The sequence below is a fragment of the Hemitrygon akajei genome, chromosome 9 (genome assembly GCF_048418815.1).
Source record: "Hemitrygon akajei chromosome 9, sHemAka1.3, whole genome shotgun sequence".
Classification (NCBI taxonomy): Eukaryota; Metazoa; Chordata; class Chondrichthyes; order Myliobatiformes; family Dasyatidae; genus Hemitrygon; species Hemitrygon akajei.
The window spans coordinates 153,627,211-153,651,798 of record NC_133132.1 but is presented as its reverse complement, the minus strand read 5'-3'; the positions used below and the strand labels follow the sequence as shown (position 1 = coordinate 153,651,798).

The window sequence follows — 24,588 nt, the reverse complement described above, 5'->3', positions numbered from 1 at the left end:
CGTTTTCGCTCTGCCGCTCACCCCCCTCCTTCCCGTTTATCGCAAACCGGTATCCCACAAGACGCGGCGAAACCGGGTGTGACGTCATAGCATCCCGCGATGTAGTACAGAAAACAAATATAGTTAAAACACTTCTAACTTTAACTAACAAATGAATTACTAAGCTAAAATATTATAAACTAAATAACTGCCATAAAGGCAGCACAATGCTTTTCTTCGAGTGTTTTCCATGTTGATGAGGGCGAGTACAAATGACTGATTTACAAAAATTTAATTGTGAAAGTGCGCTTGATTTATCGTACAATTTCATTGGACCTCTGTGAACTACTCATCAATTTTATTGGTCTACTGTTACGAGGCAAAATGTTTTTGGCGGCATGAAAAAAAATAATACATTAGCCGCTCCGTATTAAAGGCCGCAGAGTTCAAAGCTGTTCAAAATGTGGGAAAAAAGTAGCGGCTTAAAATCCGGAATCTACGGTAACTTACTAAGTGGGACGAAGCTGGATGGGGAGAACAAACTCCTTACAGATGGCCCTGGAATTGAATTCTAAACTAGAGAACTCCCCGAGCTGTAATAGTGTCCTGCTAACTACTACACTGCGGTGATGTCCCAGCAGCTGAGGATCAATTGACGCCCTCAACCATTTACAGATTATTTGCAACACAAGACTCTAAATATATTGTTTTTTTAGGTACACACAGTATCTTTAATACAGTACTAAATCACAAATATTATTAAACATACTTGGATCCTAAAAAACTGAATATATTGTCATTCCTATATAGAAACGTACAAGATCGTTTAAAATAATTAGGCTTACTTAATTTACAACGTCTCATTATTCATGAAGGATGGGGACATGGACTTTTTATGGACAACAAGATACAACAAAGATAATCGTAAGACTATGAACAATGATACTAAACCTACAACAACATTTGAAGGTCAACACACACACAGATAAAACTCCCATGCAAGTTTCAGTTGTGGCTTGTACGTAAACCCACCCATATTCCTGACGCCTAAAATCCAACTCCAACCCTGGTTCCAGTCACACACAGAACACACACACCATCTGCAAACCTGCCCACATTGTGGACCGTCTTTGCCCCTGATCCTGACCCCAACTTTGCAATACACAGATCCAAGGTGATAAGTCAGAGCGTAACAAGGGTTTAGAGAATTTCAGTTCTCTTTAATTGAAATGCAATCATCTAAGAATTGTGCTTTTTCTATTTCTACTTCCTTGGTCAATGTACCAGAATTCTTCAGATGACTCAGCCTGTTTGATGACATTACAGCTAATGAACAATCAAAATTCTTCATGGTTGATGACTGATGTAAACTGACGTCAGAAAAAGTCAGATTCACGCCCCTGACATTCCCAGACATTCCTGCTTGTTAATAATTCATGGAGGTCAATAAAATGGAAGCTAAATTTACACTCATTTCAAATCCTGTACAAACATACAGCTTGCACTTCACTGAAAAAAATAGTTGTACATCCAAAACTTTCATGATAGCCCAATCATCAGCTGTACAGGTCCTATGGCCCATTGCCTCTATGCAAACCATCATCCCTAACAATACTAAACCCATTTGCCTGCATTAATCCCACATTCTTCTATGCCTCACTCATTCAATTACCTGCTAAAATGCCTTTTTAAATATTGATACTGTTCCTGCCTCCACCACCTCCTGTAGCAGCTCATTCCAACTACACTTCGTGTGAACAATTTACCCCTCAGATTAAATCCCCTCTCTCTCACCTTTGATCTATGTGCTTTAGTTTCAGACACCCTGGCTATCTACCCTACATCTCATAATCTGCACCAGTGTGAAGTGAAACTAGGGCAGAACACATATAGTGAATGACAGGGCTCTGGGTCGTGTTGCTGAGAATAGACAGACCTTGGGGTAGAAATATACAAATCCCTGAAAACTGGAGCACAGGTAGATGGGGTGGTGAGGAAGGTGAACCTCCTAAATTTTATACATCTTTCATGTCATTTTTCATCATCCCCAGCTTCGGAGATAAAAGATCTAGCCGATCCAATTTCTCCCAGTTCTCAAGCCTTCCAATCAAGGTAGCAATCCACGTTAATCTTTTCTGCACCCTCTCCAGTGTGCACAGTGACCCGAACTGAACACAATATCAGCAGCAAATTTACTAATCGTGCTACCTACATTCTCATCAAAATCATTAACACTTTCCATCATTTACATTTTTCGATATTCTATGCCCTAGATGAAAAAACACTGCACCACACTACTGTTCTTGTTGCACGCAGTTTGCCAAAGAAAGTAGAGAGGCGGCTGCCTAACATTTACACTTCCTGTCAAAAAACAAACTGCTGGACGAACTCAGCAGGTCACACAGCATCTGCGGATGCAAAGGGAAGGTCGAAGTTTCTGGTCGGAAGCTGCGTCGAGATCATTATGCTGTTTCTAAAACACTTCATAACTAATACACTCTAATGTATAGTTGACATTGTGACAAAGGAAACACAGCATCTAACCCATACACTGTAATCTCCCACAAAAAGCTGTACGATAATCATCAGATAACTTGCTTCTTTAGTGGTGGTGTATGCAAGAATAAATATTGGGCAAAATACCAGGTATAGTTCCCTCTTCTTCAAAAATTGTGCTATGTGCTACTTTACATTCACCTTAGAGGGTAGAAGAACTTCCCTGTATTACATGTGACCACATCTATATTGCAGTTAGAAAGGAAATGGTTTTCTAAGTGGTTGCATTTATATTTTGCAAAAACAAATGGGGCACCAAAGGCTTACATAAGACTTGTTAGCTCACATGTACGTGTAGCTATAGACATGCACAACTACGTAAAACTTACAATAATGCAAGTAGGTCCTAGCTCCTGAAGTAAACTGAAACAAACCGAAAATTGACAGAAGTACTTAATGGGGCAGATGGCAAAACGAATGGTAGAAGGAAAAGGAAATGGAGGGCTTTACAGAGGAAATTGCATAATATAAAGGGTCTCGGCACAGCTGCCAACAGTGGTGCAATTAAAGTCAGCAAATGCAACAGGGTATCTGGATGAGTGGTAATATTTCGAAGGGTTATAGACAGGAAGAGGTTACAGAGATAGGAAGGATCAAGACCATAGAAGACCTGAGAACGAGGGTGACAATTTTAAGAGCGGAGCGTTTGTTAACCGCAAACCATTGCAGGTCAGTGAGCCAAGGGATAACGGGGGACAAAACCTAATGCTAGTTAGGGTACAACACAAGACAATTACAATTCTTAGACAAACTTAAACAGAATGTAATTATAAAAAGGGTACCTGGATAATCCAATGGCAACTCCACTGCGAACGGGGAGATGTTCCCTTCAATGAATTCACAACTCTTCACTTTAACTTTTACTACTTTGAATCCAATGATCTTAATGATTTCTCCCGTAGACAAGCAACACACTTGTCCTTGCATTTCATATACCGAACCTGGGGAAACAGTTCCAAATATTTTATTTTGCTAATTTGAGTATTTTAGGGATGATGATAAGATATTTCAGATAATACGTAATTCATACAATAACATATCAAAAAATTCAAGTTACATCATGGAGGGCAACAATCCAGAGTAACAATTACATGATGTTGAAATAACAAGGCACGCCCCTATATATTCCAATTAACACCATAAGAAATAAAACTGACAAATATAATAGCAACCTGTATCTGCAAGGTGCCTATAACATAGTAACTGACTTAAGAACACGAATTTTACAGGGAATAATTAGTGTAAAATATTGGAGCAAAGCATTCAGCAAGGGCTTGAGATGACAGAGTACAAAGACGAGGTTTGTGGATGGAATTTGAGAGCTGGGTCGCAAGATGGATTACACTCAGGAATAATCAAAAAGCCACAATCGCGGATACCTCATACAGAGGTAGGACCAAATAGATGCACGGAAATTGGTGTGGAAAGTGAAAATATAAATAAGTTTCAATCTGTAAGTGAGGGTTTTAAAATTGAGACGCTTCATAATGAGGGTTTATGTAGGTCACTGGGACCAGAAGTGATGGGTAAACACAACCTTTTGTGAGTTCAGGGAAAGGAAGCAGAGTTTTGTTGAACCTCACACTTACAGAGGATAAACTGAGTAGCACACAGAACAGTTCACCGTTTTAATAAGTCCATTTGCTTTACAGCTATCATAAATCATGACCCAAATATTTGAAGTAATACATAAAACTCACTCACAGAATTTGTGTGCGATAAAAAGTAAATAAATTAACAAGAAATTTAATTTTTAATTTTCCACCTCTTGACGCATAAACAGATGATGCGGCCTCATATTACAGAAAATCCTGACATGGTCTATTTTCTAGGAATGCAACTCCCCAGTAAAGCGGGGGTAGGGGGGGGGGTCTTGTGTCTGGTTTGATGCTGTCTCACAGAACACTGATCCATTACGAAGTTGTTAGTCCTGGAGTCAATCCATTCAGGTCTTGACTTTACAAAAAGGCAAACTGTTTTGACTACACAAGTTTCTGCTGGAAACCTTGCACGAGTGCTCATCTTCCTCAGGTACTCCATTCCTGTGGCATGAGTAACAAAGGCCATCTGCAGCGGCCACTGCTGAGGGCAGTTCTGCTCAGATCTGGGTGAGAGCTGCAGCTGTTCAGCACTGAGATATGGTGCTCAAGTCTACATCCTGGCTGGTACCGAAAGTGTGGGCCAATGCCAAGGAACGGAAGCATCTGTTTGGAAAACTGTCTGGTTCTGATTCCTGCTGGATGAGACGGAAGCTACTGTCTCTCCCTCTTTTTGTTTCTCCCTAGCCCAGAGGCTTGTCAACTTTAACGGGCTCAACAGGTGTAACGACGTTATGAGTGACCACAACAGCAGTAGGTGGCCCAAGGCACAGTGAAGTGAGTTAGCCTTGTTAGGTAGTTGAAAATTGGCAATCTTAAATTTGGCATAAATATCTGGTCTGAAGCACAACCAGTGTTCAAATATGAAATGAAGGCTCCTTATAGATTTAGAACAATTTCTGAGAGTCTCCAAGCACTGAAATTAATTTGCACACCCATCAAACTTTAAGTTGAAATACATTCATCATTTCAATATTATAATTAATTTATATGCAATGTGATTTGCTGTTTGTTTAAAATGATAAATAGCTACATATTCACCTGTTTGATGTAAGAAGCAAGTGCATTTACAGGATACAATGCATTGTTATGAGTTTTGATTTTCCAGCAGATCTGCGTTTCTTCATTCATTGGTTAAGTTTGTTTTCGTATTTTTTTCATTTCCATTTTAGAAAATTTATTTTATATAACTTAAAAGACTAATTAAACTTATTGTATCTCACCACGTGGTCTGACTCTAAACTCTTCTACAGGAAGGATGTAAATAGAGCTGAAAGAGTTCAGAGAAAATTTACAAGGATGTTGCCGGGAGACTGAGAGGAGATTTGATGGAGTTATACAAAATTATGAGGGGTACAGAATGGGTAAATTCAAACAGGCTTTTTCCACTGAGGTTGGGTGGACTACAACCAGAGGTCATGGGTTAAGGGTAAAAGGTGAAAAGTTTAAGGAAACATGAGGGGAGACTTCTTCACTCAGAGGGCCATGAGAGTGTGGAATGAGCTGCTAGTGCAAGTGGTGCATGCCAACTCGATTTCAATGTTTAAGAGAAGTTTGGATAGGTACTTTTTTAATTATTATCAAGTGCAATCATGAACAATAGCCAGATCAGAAATGCTGATCAGGTCAACTAGTTCCCAAAGAGAACTCTGATAGGCCAAACAGATGGTTCACTGCTGCTCAGCGATAGAACACACAAAAAAAATCATATGTGCAATTAAGAAACATTTTATAAAAGTAGAAATAGTGGAGTCATGATGATCATGATGAAGGCTGCTGGAGAGAGACATTTATACACATGCTGTCCTCCATAATTCAGAGAGATTGAAGGATAAGGTTGCAGGGTGACAAAACGTGACAGGAGCACTTGGAACTAAAAACTGATCCCTACCGGGAGAAAACAGCACCTGATCTTTCCACACTGTTCTCCAGCAGTTTAAGGACTAAATCCAGCCAGAACAGAACTCACAAGTGCTCTTGAAAGTCAGGTATTAACCCTACCTACCAACAACCAAGCATTGCCATCCTGGTCCCCTTCATGATAGCTTATGAAGAAGCACGTGACTTCCCTCCCAGAGATGATAGGTGTTTGTGCACTCGACTCTTGAAGGTTTGGACCCCATCGTCACAGTTGTTTCCAACCACAGCATCTGGAAGGATGTTCCAAATTCTGATAACACAGTGAAGGAAGTTTCTGTCCAGTGCGTAGGTTCTCGCATCAGGCATAGAAACAGCATGATCAGGCATAGATAAACTTGATCGTGTGGTGCGCTCTCTCATAAGATGAAGGCAGCGTGGTGGGAAGGTCTGCAGGGCTGTGGCTGGTCTGCATTTTCTATACACAGTAGCTGCAGCAACCTGTCGTCTGTGGTGTAAGCTACTGATGACTAGCTTCTCACGAGCTGTGGCTTCATCTACACCTAAAATCCTGAGAGCCTTTCTTTGAATGAATCAAGCTGGCAGGATATGAATGGCTATGGTAAATGTGAGCAGTCATTTTGAATGGTTTTGCATTGATTAGATGGGCCGAAGGGCCTATTTCTGTGCTGTACTTCTCTATGACTGAGTCGATATCACTTCTTGATAAATAACTGCAGGATATTCATTACCACCATTCAATCCAGAATACCCAATTCATACCAGTTATCATTTAATCAAATTGTCTTGCTACTAATTATCTATTGATGGTTCTCAATGTACAAGATTAATAATGCTTCATATTTCCTGAAAATGAAAACACTGATTTGTAATATAATTGTATAAATTAGTCCATTGGAACATTTGTGTGTTAGGCTTTATCATAATTCTGCTGTTATGGGGCAAGAATAAATCACAAAGTCAATCACCTACAAAGAAATTCTGTGGGGGGAAGAAAATGGAGGAGTGGAGGTGAGGGGCTGGTGTGAGAGGAGGGGGAGAGAAAAGACAAGTTTCCAGAGTTTATGGTGAATTATATTTGAAACACAATGGATTGTCTTACTGCTTACTTCTCACCAATTATCATGACAAAAAAAAATCACTGCTTTTTTGAACACAAACACATTCAACTGATGATATTTAAAAACTGTTCGCTCTAAGCACGGTGTACTGTTTAACGACCACACAGGGGATTTTTATCATGATAGTTGGTGAGAAATAGGGAGTAAAACAATTCAGATCTGTTCTGCTCACTGTGATTTCAAACAGTCAGGCTGTGTTTACCAGAAATAGCTGGGAGTGTAAATGTAACAACTTTACTACTTCAACAGGATAGGAACTACAAAAAACTTGAAGGTATCAACAATCATCTTGAATGTTACAATGAAAATGAGGATTGAGAAAGCAATTGTCGAAGACATTGTACGAAGGCAGTTCGTTATCTACACTAGGTGTCTGTGCTGATTTGTTCCTTTACAGTTGATGCACCATCAATAACTCACTCTGAGACGTAAGAAGCGAGATATCGGCTTTTATTGACTGGAAGAATGAACAACACTACATCCTGGAGACTGAGGGCCGGGCTCAGGCCTCAATCGCCTTTATACAGGGGTCTGTGGGAGGAGCCACAGGAGCAGTCAGCAGGGGTCTGTGGGAGGAGCCACAGGAGCAGTCCAGACAGGTATATGTAGTTCACCACAACAGTCAATCAAAAGAAGCTGGCAGTGTACACTAAATTAATTCCTCTGTAGATAACAGTTTTATAGTACCATAGTGGTATTGGTCATGTTCTAATTTATGGTATTTTATTTAAATACATAAATAGGTACTTGGTTAAAAAGTAGTTTATCTTTTTTACACCTTTTTAACTATTTCCTTTAAACTTCGGCTAATTGGGGGCTGCTTAATTGTGCCAAAACGTACTGATACCCCAGTGTTCCAATTAACCTGAATCCACTGTAATTACAAAGCATGTTGCACAAACTCAAAACTTATGTGAATTTAATATTTAGCTGTAAATATTACATTTTCAGTTACACAGTGTTATGGAGAGAATTGTAATCATGCCTCCAAATTTTTCAGAGGAACTGAGGTCACCATGTTACGTTATTGAAGACACTAGCCTAAGAAAGATTAATTAGGTGGCTACATAGATTTGATTGATATTTTCTTTCCTTGCTGAGTTTTCCACACATTGCAAATGATTTTTGTCCCTTCTCAGTTTCGAGTTTAATTGTCATTCAGCCATACTTGAGTACCCGGGAATACAGCAAAAGAAGCTGCATTACTCTGGGGCCAAGGGTGCAAAACGTTTTATCATCAGTCACACACAACACAAAGCACGTACAAGACAGCCGTGGACATACAGGGTATCAGTAAAATACAGTCAGACAAAAATGCAAGAAAAATTAGATGTGGATCTGCACATGTTTGAGATTTGAACTACATTACACTGATTGAATATTGAATATTGAACAGTCAATGTTTTGAGCTGAGACCTTTCATCAGGACAAGGGAGGAAGCCAATTGCCAGCATCTGCAGAATCTCTTGTGTTTAGGAAAAGAGACTTGTCTGTATTTGGGATAGATCTGAGGAGTCCCTTGAATGTAATCGAAGAAGAGGTCAGAAAGTCATAGCAAAAGAAAAGACACTCAAACGCAATTTCAAACATACCAAATATTTTATGGGTCAATCTTTGACCAACTCATAAAATGTGTACGTGAGTACACATTTGGGTCGTGGATGGCCAACTTATAACCACCTTCCCCCCCCCCCCCCCCCCCCCACATGAAGACAGGCCGAGTATTTCTAACTAGGAATAGACAAAAAAATTCTGGACAGCATCAATTTCCTGAACTGTATATAAAAACACAGCTATACACTTAGCTTTAAATACTTACAGATTAATCTGAGAGAGAGGTGCACAGTTGCGGAATAACATCATTATAATATGTAGCCAAATTGCTTCTTGACAAAGGGATTCGATGTTGGAACAAGTTGGATAAGCTGAATGACATTTTTTCATTACTATATTCTTATTGATAAGTGCCTTTTTCTAATTTATTCATTAGCTTTTTCTTTTAACTGCTACAGCCCATCTATCATTATAAAGATTTCAATTACGCTGCTTATCTATGTTAATAACGCTGTTGGTTTGATTTCAAGTGCTCCTTTGATCTTCTGATGTAGACTACGGCTATCCAAAAATAAAGCAGCTAATTTATATTCTGTGTACACTTTTCCATTTTCATGCTCTGGCTTTTAACCATTTCAGTCTTCAACTCCTCAGTATCTCAGTGAAACCTGGAGTAGGGGATTAAGTCTAGGACCAGAGGATCCAGCCTCAGAATACAAGGGGACCCTTTGGAACAGAGATGAGGAGGAATTTCTTTAGCCAGGGTCGGTGAACCTGAGGAATTCATTACTGTAGATGCATGTGAAGGCCAAGTTATTGGCATATTTAGGGTGGAGGTTGATAGGTTCTTGATTAGTATATGCGTCAAATGTTACAGGGAGAAGTCAGAAGGCAAGAAATCAGTCATGATGGAATGGCATAATTCGACTCCCATGATTTATGGTATTTATTAATGCTAATTATTGGCAAAAATAATTAAAAGAATATGGTGAATTAGATTTTTTTCTGTAAAACAAAAACCCATATTCCAATTTTTTGTAACCATGATTCCAGAATATTTAGGCTTCAAATTTACAGAATCTTTGGTTAATATATCAGCTCAAAATTCAAAGAATGAAAAAAGAGATATGACCGTGCATTACAGACTATTTTCATTTCCCTCCCCACTTACATGCTACACTCCTTACTTAATTTTGCTGACGACACCACAGTCAAAGGTGGTGATGAATCAGCACGTAGTAGGGAGACTGAAAATCTGGCTGATTGGTCCCACAACAATATCAACACAATGTCAGCAAAACCAAGCAGTTGATTATTGAGTTCAGGAGAAGGAAACCAGAGGTCAATGAGCCAGTCCTCATCGGAGGATCAGAGGTGGAGAGGGTCAACAACTTTAAATTCCTTGGTGTTATTATTTCAGAAGACTTACAATCATGAAGAAAGCACAGCAGCGCCTCTACTTCCTTAGGAGTTTGCAAAGATTCGGCATGACATCTAAAACTTTGATGCGTGGTGGAGAGCATAGTAATTGGCTGCCACACAGTCTACTATAGAAACACCAATGCTCTCGAATAGAAAATCCTACAAAAAGTAGTAGATACAGCCCAGTCCATCAAAGGTAAAGTTGTTCCCACCACTGAGCACATCAACACGAAACAATGTCACAGGAAAGCAGCATCCATCTTCAGGGACCTCCATCACCCAGGATATTCTCTGTTTTCGCAGCTGCCTTCAGGAGGAAGGTACAGGAGCTCCAAGACTCCACCACCAGGTTCAGGAACAATTATTACCCCTCAATCATCAGGTTCTTAAAACAAAGTAGATAACTTCACTCAACTTCACTGAAATGTTCTCACAACCTATGGACTCACTTTCAAGGACTCTTCATCTCATGTTCTTGATATTTTTTGCTTATTTATTTTTATTATTTCTTTCTTCTTGTATTTGCACAGCTTATTGTCTCTTGCACTTTGGTTAAATGCCCAAGTTGATGCAGTCTTTCATTGATTCTGTTACTGTTCTATTGTGATTTATTGAGTATGCCCACAAGACAATGAATCTCAAGGTATTATATGGTGATATATGTGTACTTGGATAATAAATTTACTTTGAACTTTGAAATCTCTGCTTTTTAAATTCTGCAAGCTACCCCCAGGTTCTGTTATGACAAACATCCAAAAGTCAATTTTGTCTGTTAATGAGGAAAATACACTCAATATGATAATCATACTCCCACAGTTTTGTAATGAATGTTATCAAAAGCAGATGAGACTGATAAGATTGAACAATTACTGAAAGTGGGGCGAGTGTGAAACCATTTCTGCAGTTTGTAGAAATGAACAGTACGCATGTTGGACTTTTGAGTTCAATAACATTATAGGATCTCATTTGTATGTAAAGTGTATTTCACAAGTTGGCCAGTCACAACCCAGAGATGTCTTGAAAACCTTTTAGGAGATGTTCAAAGATTGTCCCATATTTGTTAAGTGTGAAATTTCACTTAAGAAGCTCAACTTTGGTTATGACTTTCTGACTACTGCTTTGAAAACATTCAAGAAACTGTTCAGATCCATTCCATCTATCTTTTTTTGTTCTAAATACCTACATATCCCTTTTCCCAAACACAAGCAATTCTGCAGATGGAAGAATTTGGCTTCTTCCCCCTTTCCTTCCAGTCCTGAATGAGAGGTCTCAGCTCAAAGATGCTGCCTGGCCTGCTGAGTTCCTGCAGCATTTTGTATATGTTATTCTGAGGTCTCTTTTCCTACTGGAAATTCTGGAATGAGAAAACAACTGAAAGATTCCAAAAGTATTCTGCAACTTTGTTACTCCAAAGGAACGATGCCCCATCCACGCTATTGTCCTATTTACACAGGAGTCCCAAGGGTTGGTTACCTTAGAAAGCTGCTTGAACAATCATAAAACCCAAATAAAAACAGCTGAATGAAGTGCAGCTTTGAAACACATGGCCCCACCTTCATTCTTGCAAACAGCGTAAGTACATAAGACAGGAGCACAATTTTACCATAAGCCCATCTAGCCTGCTCCCATGTTTCATCATGACTGATTTATTATCCATCTTAACCTCATTCTCCTTCCTTCTCCCCGACACCATGAATAATCAGGAACCTATCAACTTGTATTTTAAATATACTCAATGACTTGGTTTCCACAGCCATTTGTGGTAATGAATTCCACACATTCACCACCCTCTGGCTGAAGAGATTCCTCCCCATCTCTGGTCTAAAGATAATTTAATGTTTAATATCATTTTTTGTACACAACTATAAAGGAGAACAAAATAATTGTTACTCCAAATTCCATAGAACCATAGAACACTACAGCAGAAAAAACAGGCCATTCAGCCCTTCTAGTCTATGCCAAAAGTTTATTCCGCTAGTCCCATTGACCTGCACCCAGTCCATAACCCTCCAGATCGCTCCCATCCATGTATCTATCCAATTTATTCTTAAAACTTAAGCGTGAGCCCGCATTTACCACATCAGATGACAGCTCGTTCCACTCTCCCACCACTCTCTGAGTGAATAAGTTCCCCCTAATGTTCCCCCAAACCTTTCCCCTTTCACCCTAAAGCCATGTCCTCTCGTATTTATCTCTCCTAATCTAAGTGGAAAAAGCCTACTCACATTTACTCTGTCTATACCCCTCATAATTTTATATACCTCTATCAAATCCCCCCTCATTCTTCTACGCTCCAAGGAATAAAGTCCTAACCTTTTCAATCTTTCCCTGTAACTCAACTCCTGAAGACCCAGCAACATCCTAGTAAATCTTCTCTGCACTCTTTCAATCTTACTGCTATCTTTCCTATAGTTAGGTGACCAGAACTGCACACAATACTCCAAATCTGGCCTCACCAATTTCTTATACAACCTCACCATAACATCCCAACTCTTATACTCAATGCAGCACAAAAAAAGAGAAAAATAACACAATAAATATAAGACAGCTTGCATACAAAGATTGGTTGTATGTTCATAAAGTGATACTAGGCACAGGAATGTCTGTGCAGAAGGTGACTGATAGGAAATAAAGACATGGTGGTTGTGGACAGGTTGGAGGAGGTGTTCCTTGTACTCTGAAGCTGTGCCCTCTGGACCTAGACTTCCCAACTATAAAAACATCCTCTCCAGGTCCACTCTGACCAGGGCTTTCAATATTCATTCAGGCCTGAGCCTGGCACTCAAACATGGTGGTCAATTTATATATAAGAAGATGGAACAAATATTCATGTGTTTAATGACCACCTGATGTTTAGTCATGCCGGTTCAGGGTTGAGTTGGTCAAGGCTCTGGAAAACCTCCCCTGACACACTTTGAATGAAGTGATTGGATCTGATCATCCATCTGACTGGGCAGAAAGGCTCCAGTCTGACATTCTCCTTTTTTTTTTAAGAAATATAAGGAAAAAATTGTCATATAGCATCTAAAGAAAGAGAAACCAAGCTAATATTTTAGGTCAGAAACTTCTCAGTGGAACCGGAAACGTTAATTTAAAGCCGTGGAGAGGATGGGAAGGGATGCCTAGGGGAAAGGGACTATCTCTGATAGGGTGGGGTCAGGATTTATGGAAATATCAGTTGAAGAGCTTAAAAAGAGCATCTGGAAAAGGATAAAACAGACAAAGGGAAGTAGAAGGTTGCAAAAAACATGTCAGAACCTAAAATGACAATGATGCTGGAAATAATCTGTACATCAAGGAGCAGAGGAAGAAGAACTGGACTTGGAGTCATACATCTTGGAAACAGACCCTTCACCCCAGGCATTCTATAATGACAAAGATCCCATCTAGAGAAACACACAATATGCAGGAGGAACTCAGCGGGTCAGGCAGATTCTATGGAAATGAATAAACAGTCGACATTTCAGGCTGAGACTCTTCTTCAGGACTGGAAAGGAAGGGGGAAGACGCCAAAGTAAAAAGGTGGCGGGAAGGTGAAGGAGGATAGCTGGAAGGTGATAGATGAAGTGGGTGGAAAAGGTGAAGGACTGGAGAGGAAGGAATCCATGGGAGAAAGGGAGGAAGGAGGGGCCTTAGAGCAGAGGTGGTAGGCAAGTGAAGAGGATATAAGAGGCCGGAATGGGGAAATAGAAGAGGGAAGGTTGAAGGAAAAAAACTACCAGAAGAAGAAATCAATGTTCATGTCATCAAGTTGGAGGCTACCTAGAACATGAGGTGGCAAAAGAGGAGACTATGGAATGACATGTCGGAATGCTGAAATGCGAATGAGGATAAGAATTAAAATTGTTGGCCACTGGGAAATCCCACTTTTGGCAGATGGAGCAGAGGTGCTCGACAAAGCGGTCCCCCAATTTACATAGGGTCTCACCGACTAGAGGAGGCCGCACCAGGAGTACCGGACACCACAGACAAAACCAAAAGATTCAGAGATGAAGGGCTGCCTCACCTGGAAGAACTATTTAGGGGAGGAACTGAATGGAGGTAAGGGAGGAGGTGTAGCATTTCTGTTGCTTGCAGGGGTATGAGCCAGGAGGGAGGTTAGTGCGAAGGGACAAACTAGCAAGGAAATCACGCAGGGAGCCTTCCCTGTGGAACGTGGGGAGTGGGGGGAGGGGAGGTAAAGATGTATTTGGCGCTCAGATCCTGTTGAAGATGGTGGAAGTTGCACAGAATGATGTGGTGGATGCGAAGGCTTGTGGGGTGCTAGTTGTGGATAAGCATGGTCCATCTAAGCTCGTCCTATTTTCCCCAACTCTGGCTCACGTCCCCCTAAACCAGGGGTTCCCAAACTGGGGTCCACAGACCCCAGGGTTAATGGCTGGGGTCCATTGCACAAAACAGTTTGGAAATCCCTGCTCTCAATGTATGTTCTAAATGCTATTAACATGCCTGCCTCGACCACTTCTCCTGTTAGCTCGTTGCATCACTCTAATGGTGAAGAATTTCCCCTCAGGTTCCTTTGAAATCTCTCCTCTCTTATCTTAAACCCCTCTAGTTCTTGATTCCCCAAATCTGGGGGAAAAAAAGACTGTGAACATTCACTCTATCTATGCCTCTCTTTATATACCTCTGTAAGATCACTCCTCCTTCTCCTATACTCCAATGGGAAAAGTTCCAACCTGCTCAGCCTGTTTCCATAACTCTGTCCCTCGAGTCCTGGCAACATCCTCATAAATCTCCTCTGCGCCCTCTCTCCAGTTTAATGGCATCTTTCTTATAGCATGGCGACAAAAACTAGTACAATATTCCAAATAATGCTGCACCACTGTCTTGTACAACTACAAAATAACATCCCACTCAATGATCCGAAAAATGAAGGCCTGCATGCCTAAAGCCTTCTTCACCATCCTCAACACTGATTTCAGGGAACCATGTACATGTCCTCCCAGGTCCTTCTGTTCTAGAACATTCTTCAGGGCCTTACTGTTCACCGTGAAACTTCTATCCTCATTTGTCTTCCCAAAATGCAATATCTCACACATATCTAAGTCAAATTCCATTTGCCATTGCTTGGCCCACTTACCCAGCTAATCAGGACCTCTTCGTAATTTCTGATTACCATCTTCACTGTCAACAACATGACCTATTTTAGTGTCCCCTGCAAACTTACTAATTATGCTGTAGGAGTCATGCATCTGTTTTCAATCTACATTGTATTCAGTGTTGCATGTTTATTATGGTAATTAGTCATGTGGGTGGGGGTATTGTAAAAGTGAAGGGTTTAGCTATCCATTCATGCTTTATTCTGGGTCATTTAGACTGGAGACTGAAGGGTGCCATATCTTTTATTGACTGCTTAATTACATTTGAAGTCACTTAACTCTACTTAACTTCACATGAGTTTTAGATTCACAAGTTTCAAGACTGTATGTCTTGGTAGTAAAGGATCAAATACATTTGACTTCTTTGAACATTACTATTGGATTTATTGGAGGGTGCATCATACAAGGACTGCTCCCTGTGCAGTCGTCAGCAGCAGTATCGCTTTGTTCCAGATGCCACAACACACACTTTGTGCATTCCCAGCTAAATCATTGATATAAAAGATAAATAACATTGGGCCTAGCACCAAGCCTTCAGTCCTAAAAAAACTAACCTTCCGCCAATATGGATCATCAAGCCATTTGTGTATCCAGTTAGCTAGCTCTTCCTGAATCACATGTAATCTATCTTTCCATATAACCATATAACAATTACAGCACGGAAACAGGCCATCTCGGCCCTTCTAGTCCATGGCGACGCTTACATTCACCTAGTCCCACTGGCTCACACTCAGTCCATAACCCTCCATTGCTTTCCTGTCCACATACCTATCCAATTTTGCTTTAAATGACAATACCGAACCTGCCTCTACCACTTCTAATGGAAGCTCATTCCACACAGCTACCACTCTCCGAGTAAAGAAATTCCCCCTTGTGTTCCCCCTAACTCTCAAATCATGTCCTCTTGTTCCACAGCAGTTTACCATGCGGAACTGTATCAAAGGCATTACTGAAGTCCATATCTACTGCTCTGCCCTCATCAACTTCTTGATTACTTCTTCAGAAATCTCAATCAAATTCATGAGGGGGATCTCCCATCTGCAAAGCTATGTTGACTATTTCCAATTAACCCCTATATTTCTGAAGGCTTCAAACCCTTAATCCTCGGAATCGCCTGTAGTAACTTAATTTGCACAGGCATTAGGCTTATTGGTCTCCAATTCTCAGGCTTTTCTTTTCAGCCCTTTTTAAATGAAGGCAATAAATAAAAACATTTAATATTAGAGATGGATAACATCACGGCACAACTGGCTGGTGCTGATAACAAACAGAAAAAACAAGTTACCAGAAATTATTGAATGTGTTAAAGAGTCACTCTGACCTACATTTCACACTTTTAGAATCTCCATGTTTGTTTTCACTCTCTAGAATCATCTTGGCAAACCTGCCTTCACCCTATCAGAGATATTCCCTTTGTCCCCTCTGTCTCTCACCCACTCTCCCTGCAACCTCTTCTAGGGAAGGTTCTTTGACCTGAAACGTTAACTGTATTTTTCTTTCCAGCATTTTCTGGTTTTGTTTCAGACTTCCAGCATCTGTAGTTTTTCACTTTCATTTCCTTTCCCAAAGGCTGTGCACAGCGCTAGTGTAGATCGACACTGCGGCCTGGACCACGTGCTCAGGTTTCTGTTCAGGGGCTTAAAGCCACAAAGTTCCGACTCTGAACTAAAGCTGCCTATACTGTGACAAAGCAAACCCTAAACTACTTGAGGTTAAGAACACAAAGAGAGGAGCTGTGCAAACAGATCCACATACTAACAGATGTTAATACATCACAATGGGACGATACATTATTAATAGGAAAGGTTTATTAGCAGCGTCATTAGAACAATCTCTTACACCAATGGATAAAACTTTTATCAAAGTGACTGCATTGGCCAACACATTCAAAAATGCAAAGGTTCAAAGGTCCATTTTATTGTCAAAGTATGTACGTAAAATACACACTCTGATATTTGTCTTCTGGAATCATCTTACAGCATCAGGTTCACCAATTTAAGTTTTCGCAAATAAAACAACACGAGTCCTGATGAAACGTCTCGGCCTGAAACGTTGACTGTTTATTATTCCTTTCCACAAACGCTACCTGACCGGGTGAGTTCCTCCAGCATTTTGTGTGTGCTGCCTTGGATTTTCAGCAGCACATTTTCTGCAGATTTTCTTGTGTTTGTGAGGCGTTTTATGTTTAAGAAAAACCGTAGCAACTCATTTATTGTACTCCAAACCCTAAACACAAAGGCACAGTAACTGAACTTCATGTTATAACATCTGCACGTCAGACCAGCCTCTTAAAAAGAATCCGAACCCAATGTTGGTGGTTGTGAATTATGTATGTCTCCACCAATTACATTACCCTGCCCTTCCCAACCCTCTATATTTATCTGAAACATATTCTCTCTCAATCCCCTACCCCAATCTCCTACTACCCCTCTGCACTAGAAGCAATTAACAGTAGCCAATGAACCTACCAACAAGTACAGTATGTATCCACAATCCATTCAGCAATGCCATATGAAACAAGCTAACAGACTGTGACAAACACAACACTTGAGGCAAACAGAAACCCTGCACCTTTATATAGCAAAAACTTCAGGGCAGTAACATTCTTCATCAATGTCAACTGCAGCTGATTTTTTAACAACACTAAGCTTTCTGCAAATTCCTGAAACATTCCATAAATTGAGCTAAAGGAAATGCCATTTGCAGTCCCTTAATACTGAAACTATACACACACTTACTGTAACTCACAATTTTTTCCTCTAATATTAGTACTGCTGCCGCAAAGTTAACAAATTTCACGACACGTGCCAGTGATGTTAAACCCGATTGTGATTGGGACAATTAAACACACTGGCTCAGCCTTGTGAGGCCCAAACCCTTTTAATGAATAAGTAAAATGGGGACAAATAAAAGGTTATTCAGGTTAATGAAATATATTTTGTTAACATTATTTTATCTGGGTTCATAAGATCACTGAAGGTAATTCTTTTAAAGTAGCTTTGTCTTTCTGTGACAAATACTCAGTGCGCCTATCAGTGTGTCGATGAACCACAATAATTAATAGTGCCGTTCTAGCAGATGAACTTTTTGAGAGAGCCTTTGAACTATACTGAACATTGTTCAGTTGTATCAAAGATTTCCTGTTTCCAGCTCACTCCCGACTCTGAAGTGGTTTGGTCTCACAGCTTGTAACTGGATCCGCTGACAGTGCTAAGTGAAGAAGAGGCCCCTGAAGCCACACTACTCTCATAACGTTGCGGCTGACGCTGAAACTCGCACTATAGAAGTAAAAGGGTACAAAGAGGAAAGGCAAGAGGATGGTGCTGCACATGGTATTGCCATCAACTGTCGGACGGTTGACAGCAGTTACTCTTCTGGGGTCAGTAACCACCTAGACAGTTGGGGTTGTTCATGCTGGGAATCCTCAGAAGTTCCCAGAGGAGAAAGTCCTTGTGTACAAGGGCAAGACGGCAGCAACAATGAGATCAGTTGCAATTACTTGACCTGCTGGAGCCAGTTGTACAATATAGATAACTTGGCCCAAGGGAGCATGTCTCCTGCCATATGGCACATCACTTAATGTCTGCTTGATAAAGGAAAAGGTGCAAAAAAGTGGTTCAGACCATTGAAATGATTGATGGGAAATCAACGATTCTTGGACCTATGTTACGCATATTTGAGATTGTGTTAAACTGAGAGTGGGGACCAAAAAAAAAGGAAGCAGAGCTCAGGGTTTAGAGGGGAAATTAACTAGGGCAGAGAAAGCTCCTGTGGGGTACGTGGTGGTCATGAGTGAGTGAGGGCAGAGTTTTCAAGAATGTCAGCAGCAATAGAGACATTGAGAACTACAATACAGAAACAGGCCATTCAGCCCAGCCAAGTCCATGCTAAACTATTATTCTGCCTAGTTCCATCAACCTGAATCTGGACCATAGCCCTCCATTCCCCTCCCACCCACATAGCCGTCCAAACTTCTCTTAAATATTGAAATCAAACCCGCACCCATCACTTTTGTTGCTGTTAGTCCCACACTCTCACCAGCCCATGGAATGAAAAAGTTCGTTCTTTATGCTCCCTGAAAAAACTTCACCGTTCAACCTTTAACCGTGACCTCTAGTTCTAGTTTCATCCAACCTCAAGGATAATGGAACAATTGCCTGGAATGATTTAAAGCCAATGGTAACAGTCCAGGAACCCATGAGACACTACCTTGCTCTTCCTGTTTTTACATCTTTCACTGTACTGTGGGCATTAAACAACAAACATCATGACATACAACAGTGAGACGGATTCTGATTCTGGGCAACGAAAGCAGGGCGACCACCTGTCCATGGTTCACTCTGGGGACCCAGAGTTAGAGGAAGGGTGCAAGGGCACAGTCGCTACAGTCAGAGCTCAGAGTTCAAAGTTCATATGCCACCATATATGATCCTGAGGTTCATTCTCTCGCAGGCATACTCAGGCAGGCAGTGCAGAATCGCTGGAGCTGCTCCTTCAGAACAAGGGAACAGCGGAACAGAAACCAATACATTTGGCCACCTCTGACCATAAACCACTCACCCCAGAATTCTTAAAAATCTTAAATATTGTTCTAAAATTTATTTTTTTTTATTCCACCGTATCCAAATGCCAATGCTTGTTAGATTTCTCTAAAAATGTGGTGTCAAGCAATCCCGCGTTGTCCTGAGATCTCAAAGAGAATTGACAACCGGTGACCAATCATCATTAATAAAAACAGTATCCAGGACCCAGGCTTACTGGGGAGCCAGCACTGAGTTTCAGTTGTTGTTCAGACCAAACATCAGAAAAGCGAAGAAAATGCAGGCAGTACTGAAAATGGTACATGAGGATCTCACCACGACCCATCCAAACATGAGGATGGAAGGGAATACCAATGCTGCTATTGTACATTGGACAGGCGAGGTAGATAGGGAGGGAGGAATGACATACACTCAGGTGGGGCTGCTTTAAAGACTCCAATGGGAAAAGTGAGAGAGGATTGTAATTACTCCTGTGGTGATTCATTTGCTCGGTTTGTCCTCTTTTGCACATTGGTTGTTCGTCAGTTTTGTTTTTGTGTAGTTTTTGCATTGATTCTATTGTATTTATTTGTTCTACTGTGAATGCCTGCAAGCAAATGAATCTCAGTGTGGTATATGGTGACATACAGTACGCAAACTCAGATAATAAATTTACTGTGAGTTCTGAACTGCAGTAAGCCAAGGCATGTGGTCAAGTTTGTCATAATACAAATGACGGAGAAGGGCAGAGCAAAGGAAGGCTACAGTGAAATATACGAACATTGGATAGCTAGGACACATAAATGGACAGCAATAAAACTATCTGAATATTATCAGTATGTTGGTGATCTCATCCATGTACCCGGAGGGATATGTCATCAAAACTTGAAAAGTTTATCAAAGATACACAAACAATATTTAAAATGAAAACTGGCACTGAAACTGCTGTTCACTCTGCTGACCCACGACTGTGCAGCAATACACAGCTCAAATCACATCATCAAGTTCGCCAATGACACGACCGTGGTGGGTCTCATCAGCAAGAACGATGAGTCAGCTTACAGAGAGGAGGTGCAGTGGCTAACGGACTGGTGCAGAGCCAACAACCTGTCTCTGAATGTGAACAAAATGAAAGAGATGGTTGTTGACTTCAGGAAAGCACGGAGTGACCACACTCTGCTGAACATTGACAGCTCCTCCATTGAAATCGTTAAGAGCACCAAATTTCTTGGTGTTCACCTGGCGGAGAATCTCACCTGGTCCCTCAACACCAGCTCCATAGCCAAGACAGCCCAGCAGCATCTCCACATTCTGCGAAGGCTGAGTAAAGTTCATCTCTCACCCCCCATCCTCACCACATTCTACAGGGGTTGTATCTAGAGCATCCTGAGCAGCTGCATCACTGCCTGGTTCGGAAATTGCACCATCTCGGATCGCAAGACCCTGCAGCGGATAGTGGGGTCAGCTGAGAAGATCATCGGGGTCTCTCTTCCCACCATTACAGACATTTACACCACATGCTGCACCCACAAAGCAAACAGCATTGTGAAGGACCCCACGCACCCCTCACACAAACTCTTCTCCCTCCTGCCATCTGGGAAAAGGTACCGAAGCATTCAGGCACTCACGACCAGACTTTCTTCCCCCAAGCCATCAGACTTCTCAATACCCAGAGTCTAGACTGACATCTACATCATTTATTATTGTATTGAAATTTGTCCTCTACTGTGCCTATTGTCTTGTTTATTAATTAATTATTGTACTGCCCTGCACTGTTTTATGCACTTTATGTAGTCCTGTAGTCTAGTGTAGATTTTGTGTTGTTTAACATAGTCTAGTGTAGCCTTGAGTTGTCTCATATAGTCTAGTGTAGTTTTATGCTGCTTCATGTAGTACCATGATCCTGGAGGAACGTTGTTTGTTTTTACTGTGTACTGTCCCAGCAGTTTATGGTCGAAATGACAATAAAAAGTGACTTGACCTGACTTGTCTTGACTTGATGTGATAAAACTACATTCATGTTCAACTTTGCAGTCCTTGTCTGAAATTAGATTGTTAGGAAGTGTCAATTGCTTGTGGTCAGTATTACTTACTAATCTGCTCAAAGCTGAAAGCTGTTTATCTGTTTACAATCTTGTCTTTATCGTTGAGTGTATTTTCCTGTATGAGTTCTATTTTTTAACTCTGTAGGGTAGGGCACCGAGAACTGCTGTAGAATAAGATCTGGGAATACAGGTCCATAGTTCATTGAAAGTGGCATCACAGGTAGATAGGGTCATAAAGAAATCTTTTGGCTCATTGGCCTTCATAAATCAAAGTACCTGCACTGAGTACAGGGGATGAGATGTTATGTTGAAGTTGTATAAGAAATTGGTGAGGCCTAATTTGGGGTTCTGTGTATAGATTTGGTCACCTGCCTACAGGGAAGATGTAAATAAGGTTGAATGAGTACAGAGAAAATTTACAAGGATGTTGCCGGGACTGGAGAACCTGAGTTATAAGGAAAGATTGAATAAGTTCGGACTTTATTCTTTATGATATAGAAGATTAAGAGGAGATTCGATAGAGGTATACAAAATTATGAGGGGTATAGATAGGGTAAATGCAAGCAGGCTTGTTCCACTGAGGTTGGGTGAGAATAAAACTAGAGGTCATGGGTTAAGGGTGAAAGGTGAAAAGCTTAAGGGGAATACGAGGGAACCTTCTTCACTCAAAGGGTCATGAGAGCGTTGAACGAGCTGCCAGCACAAGTGGTGCACGCAAGCTTGGTTTCAACATTTATGAGAAGCTTGGATAGGTACATGGATGATAGGGGTAAAGAGGGCTATGGTCCCTGTGCAGGTCGATGGGAGTAGGCAGCTTAAATTGTTTGGCACAGACTAGAAGGGCCAAAGGGCCTATTTCTGTGCTGTACTTTTCTATGACTGTGACTCGAGCCATGCCATGATTTTGATTTTTAATTTATTTAAAAGACATGATTATTCCATGGGTTTTCAACTTCAGATGCTCCTCTATAAACTGATGAACTCCTAAGTTATCACACTAATTAAAGCCCTGGCCTGGATGGAGATGTTCATTTTCTTTATTTATCTATATGTACAATTTTCAATGGAATGATGACTTAAGGACTAAAAACTAAAATATTAACTCCAAATACTAGCACGCTTTCTTTTAACCAAATAAATTATTGACCGCTGTGAGGAATTAGTGCCCAAAAAGAACATAGTAACCTGCCTCAATGACTGTTGTCCAGTAGCACTTACATCCATCATGATGGAAGTGCTTTGAGAAGTTAGTCATGAAGTATATCAGTTCCTAACCGAGGAGTGACATGGATCCACTCCAATTTGCCCATTGTTGCAATAGGTCAACAACACTGTGCCTTGTTACCTCCTCATGCAACTGCATCCTCAACACCACCATTGCGGGCGAATCAAAGACGGTGACAAATTGGCTTATCGGAGAGAGATTGAAAATCTGATTGAGTGGTGCCACAATGACAAACACAAACTGAAATGTTGCATGTGTGGTTGAGGCTGAAAAGAAGCTAACTCTTTCAGTTGACAGCTCTTCAATTTTTTTTTAAATTTAAAGGGATATTGTTTTTATTTAGAAATATTTCTATTTTATTTAGAAATATGGCCCTCCAAGACTGTGCTGCCCCATTACACCAATGTGACCAATTAAGCTACTAACCTGTACCTCTTTGGAAACCAGAGCACCTGGAGGAAACCCACACTGTCACAGGGAGAATTTACAAACTCCATCCAGACAATGGCAGGTACTGAACCCGGGTCATTGATGCTGTAAGGCGTGGTCTAACCACTATGTTACCGTGCTGCCCCCTTTTTCTACAATGACAAATTAAACCCTTGGGTTTTTGAGGAGAGTGGCAATTGATAGTTTTTTTTTAAAAAAGCAGATTATGATGGCTTTTGAGCTTCAAAAGTTGCAGCCATAGAATTTAAGAACTAGTTAGTGATCATTAAATTTTGTATGGTGACAATTTGAATTTCAGCCTTTGCCTTTCAGAGGCTGGGACTTAGGACATTTGGTATCTGAAAGAACAAAATATGCAAGGAGAATTTTTATATTTTGTCTAAGGAATGATCAAGTCTTGATCACAAAAAAAAGAGAGAAAGGTGCATTCTGGCATAAGGCTGCATACAATGAATAATATTACACAATGAATAATGCTTTAATTGGGGAGACAAAACTCAACTTTATTAAAATTTGTCAAATCCAATGATACGGTTTGTTTCTATGAATGTGAAAAATGCATAATATATCAGAATATATCAAGAGATTACTGAGATTTAAATAACTATGCTTGTAACTTAATAGTTTGACGGTGTCATGAAAATATTGTACTGAAGTTTATCCAGAGCTCCTAAATAAGATTAAAAGGTAATTTTAACTGTACATTATCAACAGCAAATAAGGAAGTTACTCCACTAAATGGATAGATTTCCAAAACAGCTTTTGAATGAGATTAGATTAATTCAGTATAGCTCATTAAAAGACAAGATTTAAATCAGGGAAAGTACAATTAAGAATCAATAATTAATTACTTTCTCTTGGAGAAGTTTTCTTTGAACTTTTTAAGCAAACTGTACTTGTTAATCACATCGCTGGATAAAACATGATATGGACTCCAAACACTTTGTATTCTTTTGAAGATCACCCAAAAGTCAAAAGGCAGTTTGTATTATTAGATGAGATTTTCGGCATGAGTTTGGGATGCCATAGTGCATGTGAAAATGTGTTTCTTTGCATTGAGGCAACATGTCTGTGGAAATGCATGGTCAATTTGCACTGAAGATCGGGTCTCAGACTTGTTCAGTTGTAGGATAGTGGT

At 40.5% G+C, this 24,588-nt stretch overlaps 1 protein-coding gene across 2 annotated transcripts in view; it reads right to left on the bottom strand.

The window, feature by feature from the left end:
* The window catches only part of themis (thymocyte selection associated), a 55,868-nt gene that overhangs the window by 18,041 nt on the left and 13,239 nt on the right, over nt 1-24,588 (bottom strand). For both annotated transcript variants that reach the window (XM_073057319.1, XM_073057318.1), the window contains exon 2: nt 3,318-3,476. In XM_073057319.1, coding sequence (XP_072913420.1) covers nt 3,318-3,476 — 159 coding nt within the window. The remainder of the gene's footprint in view (nt 1-3,317; nt 3,477-24,588) is intronic.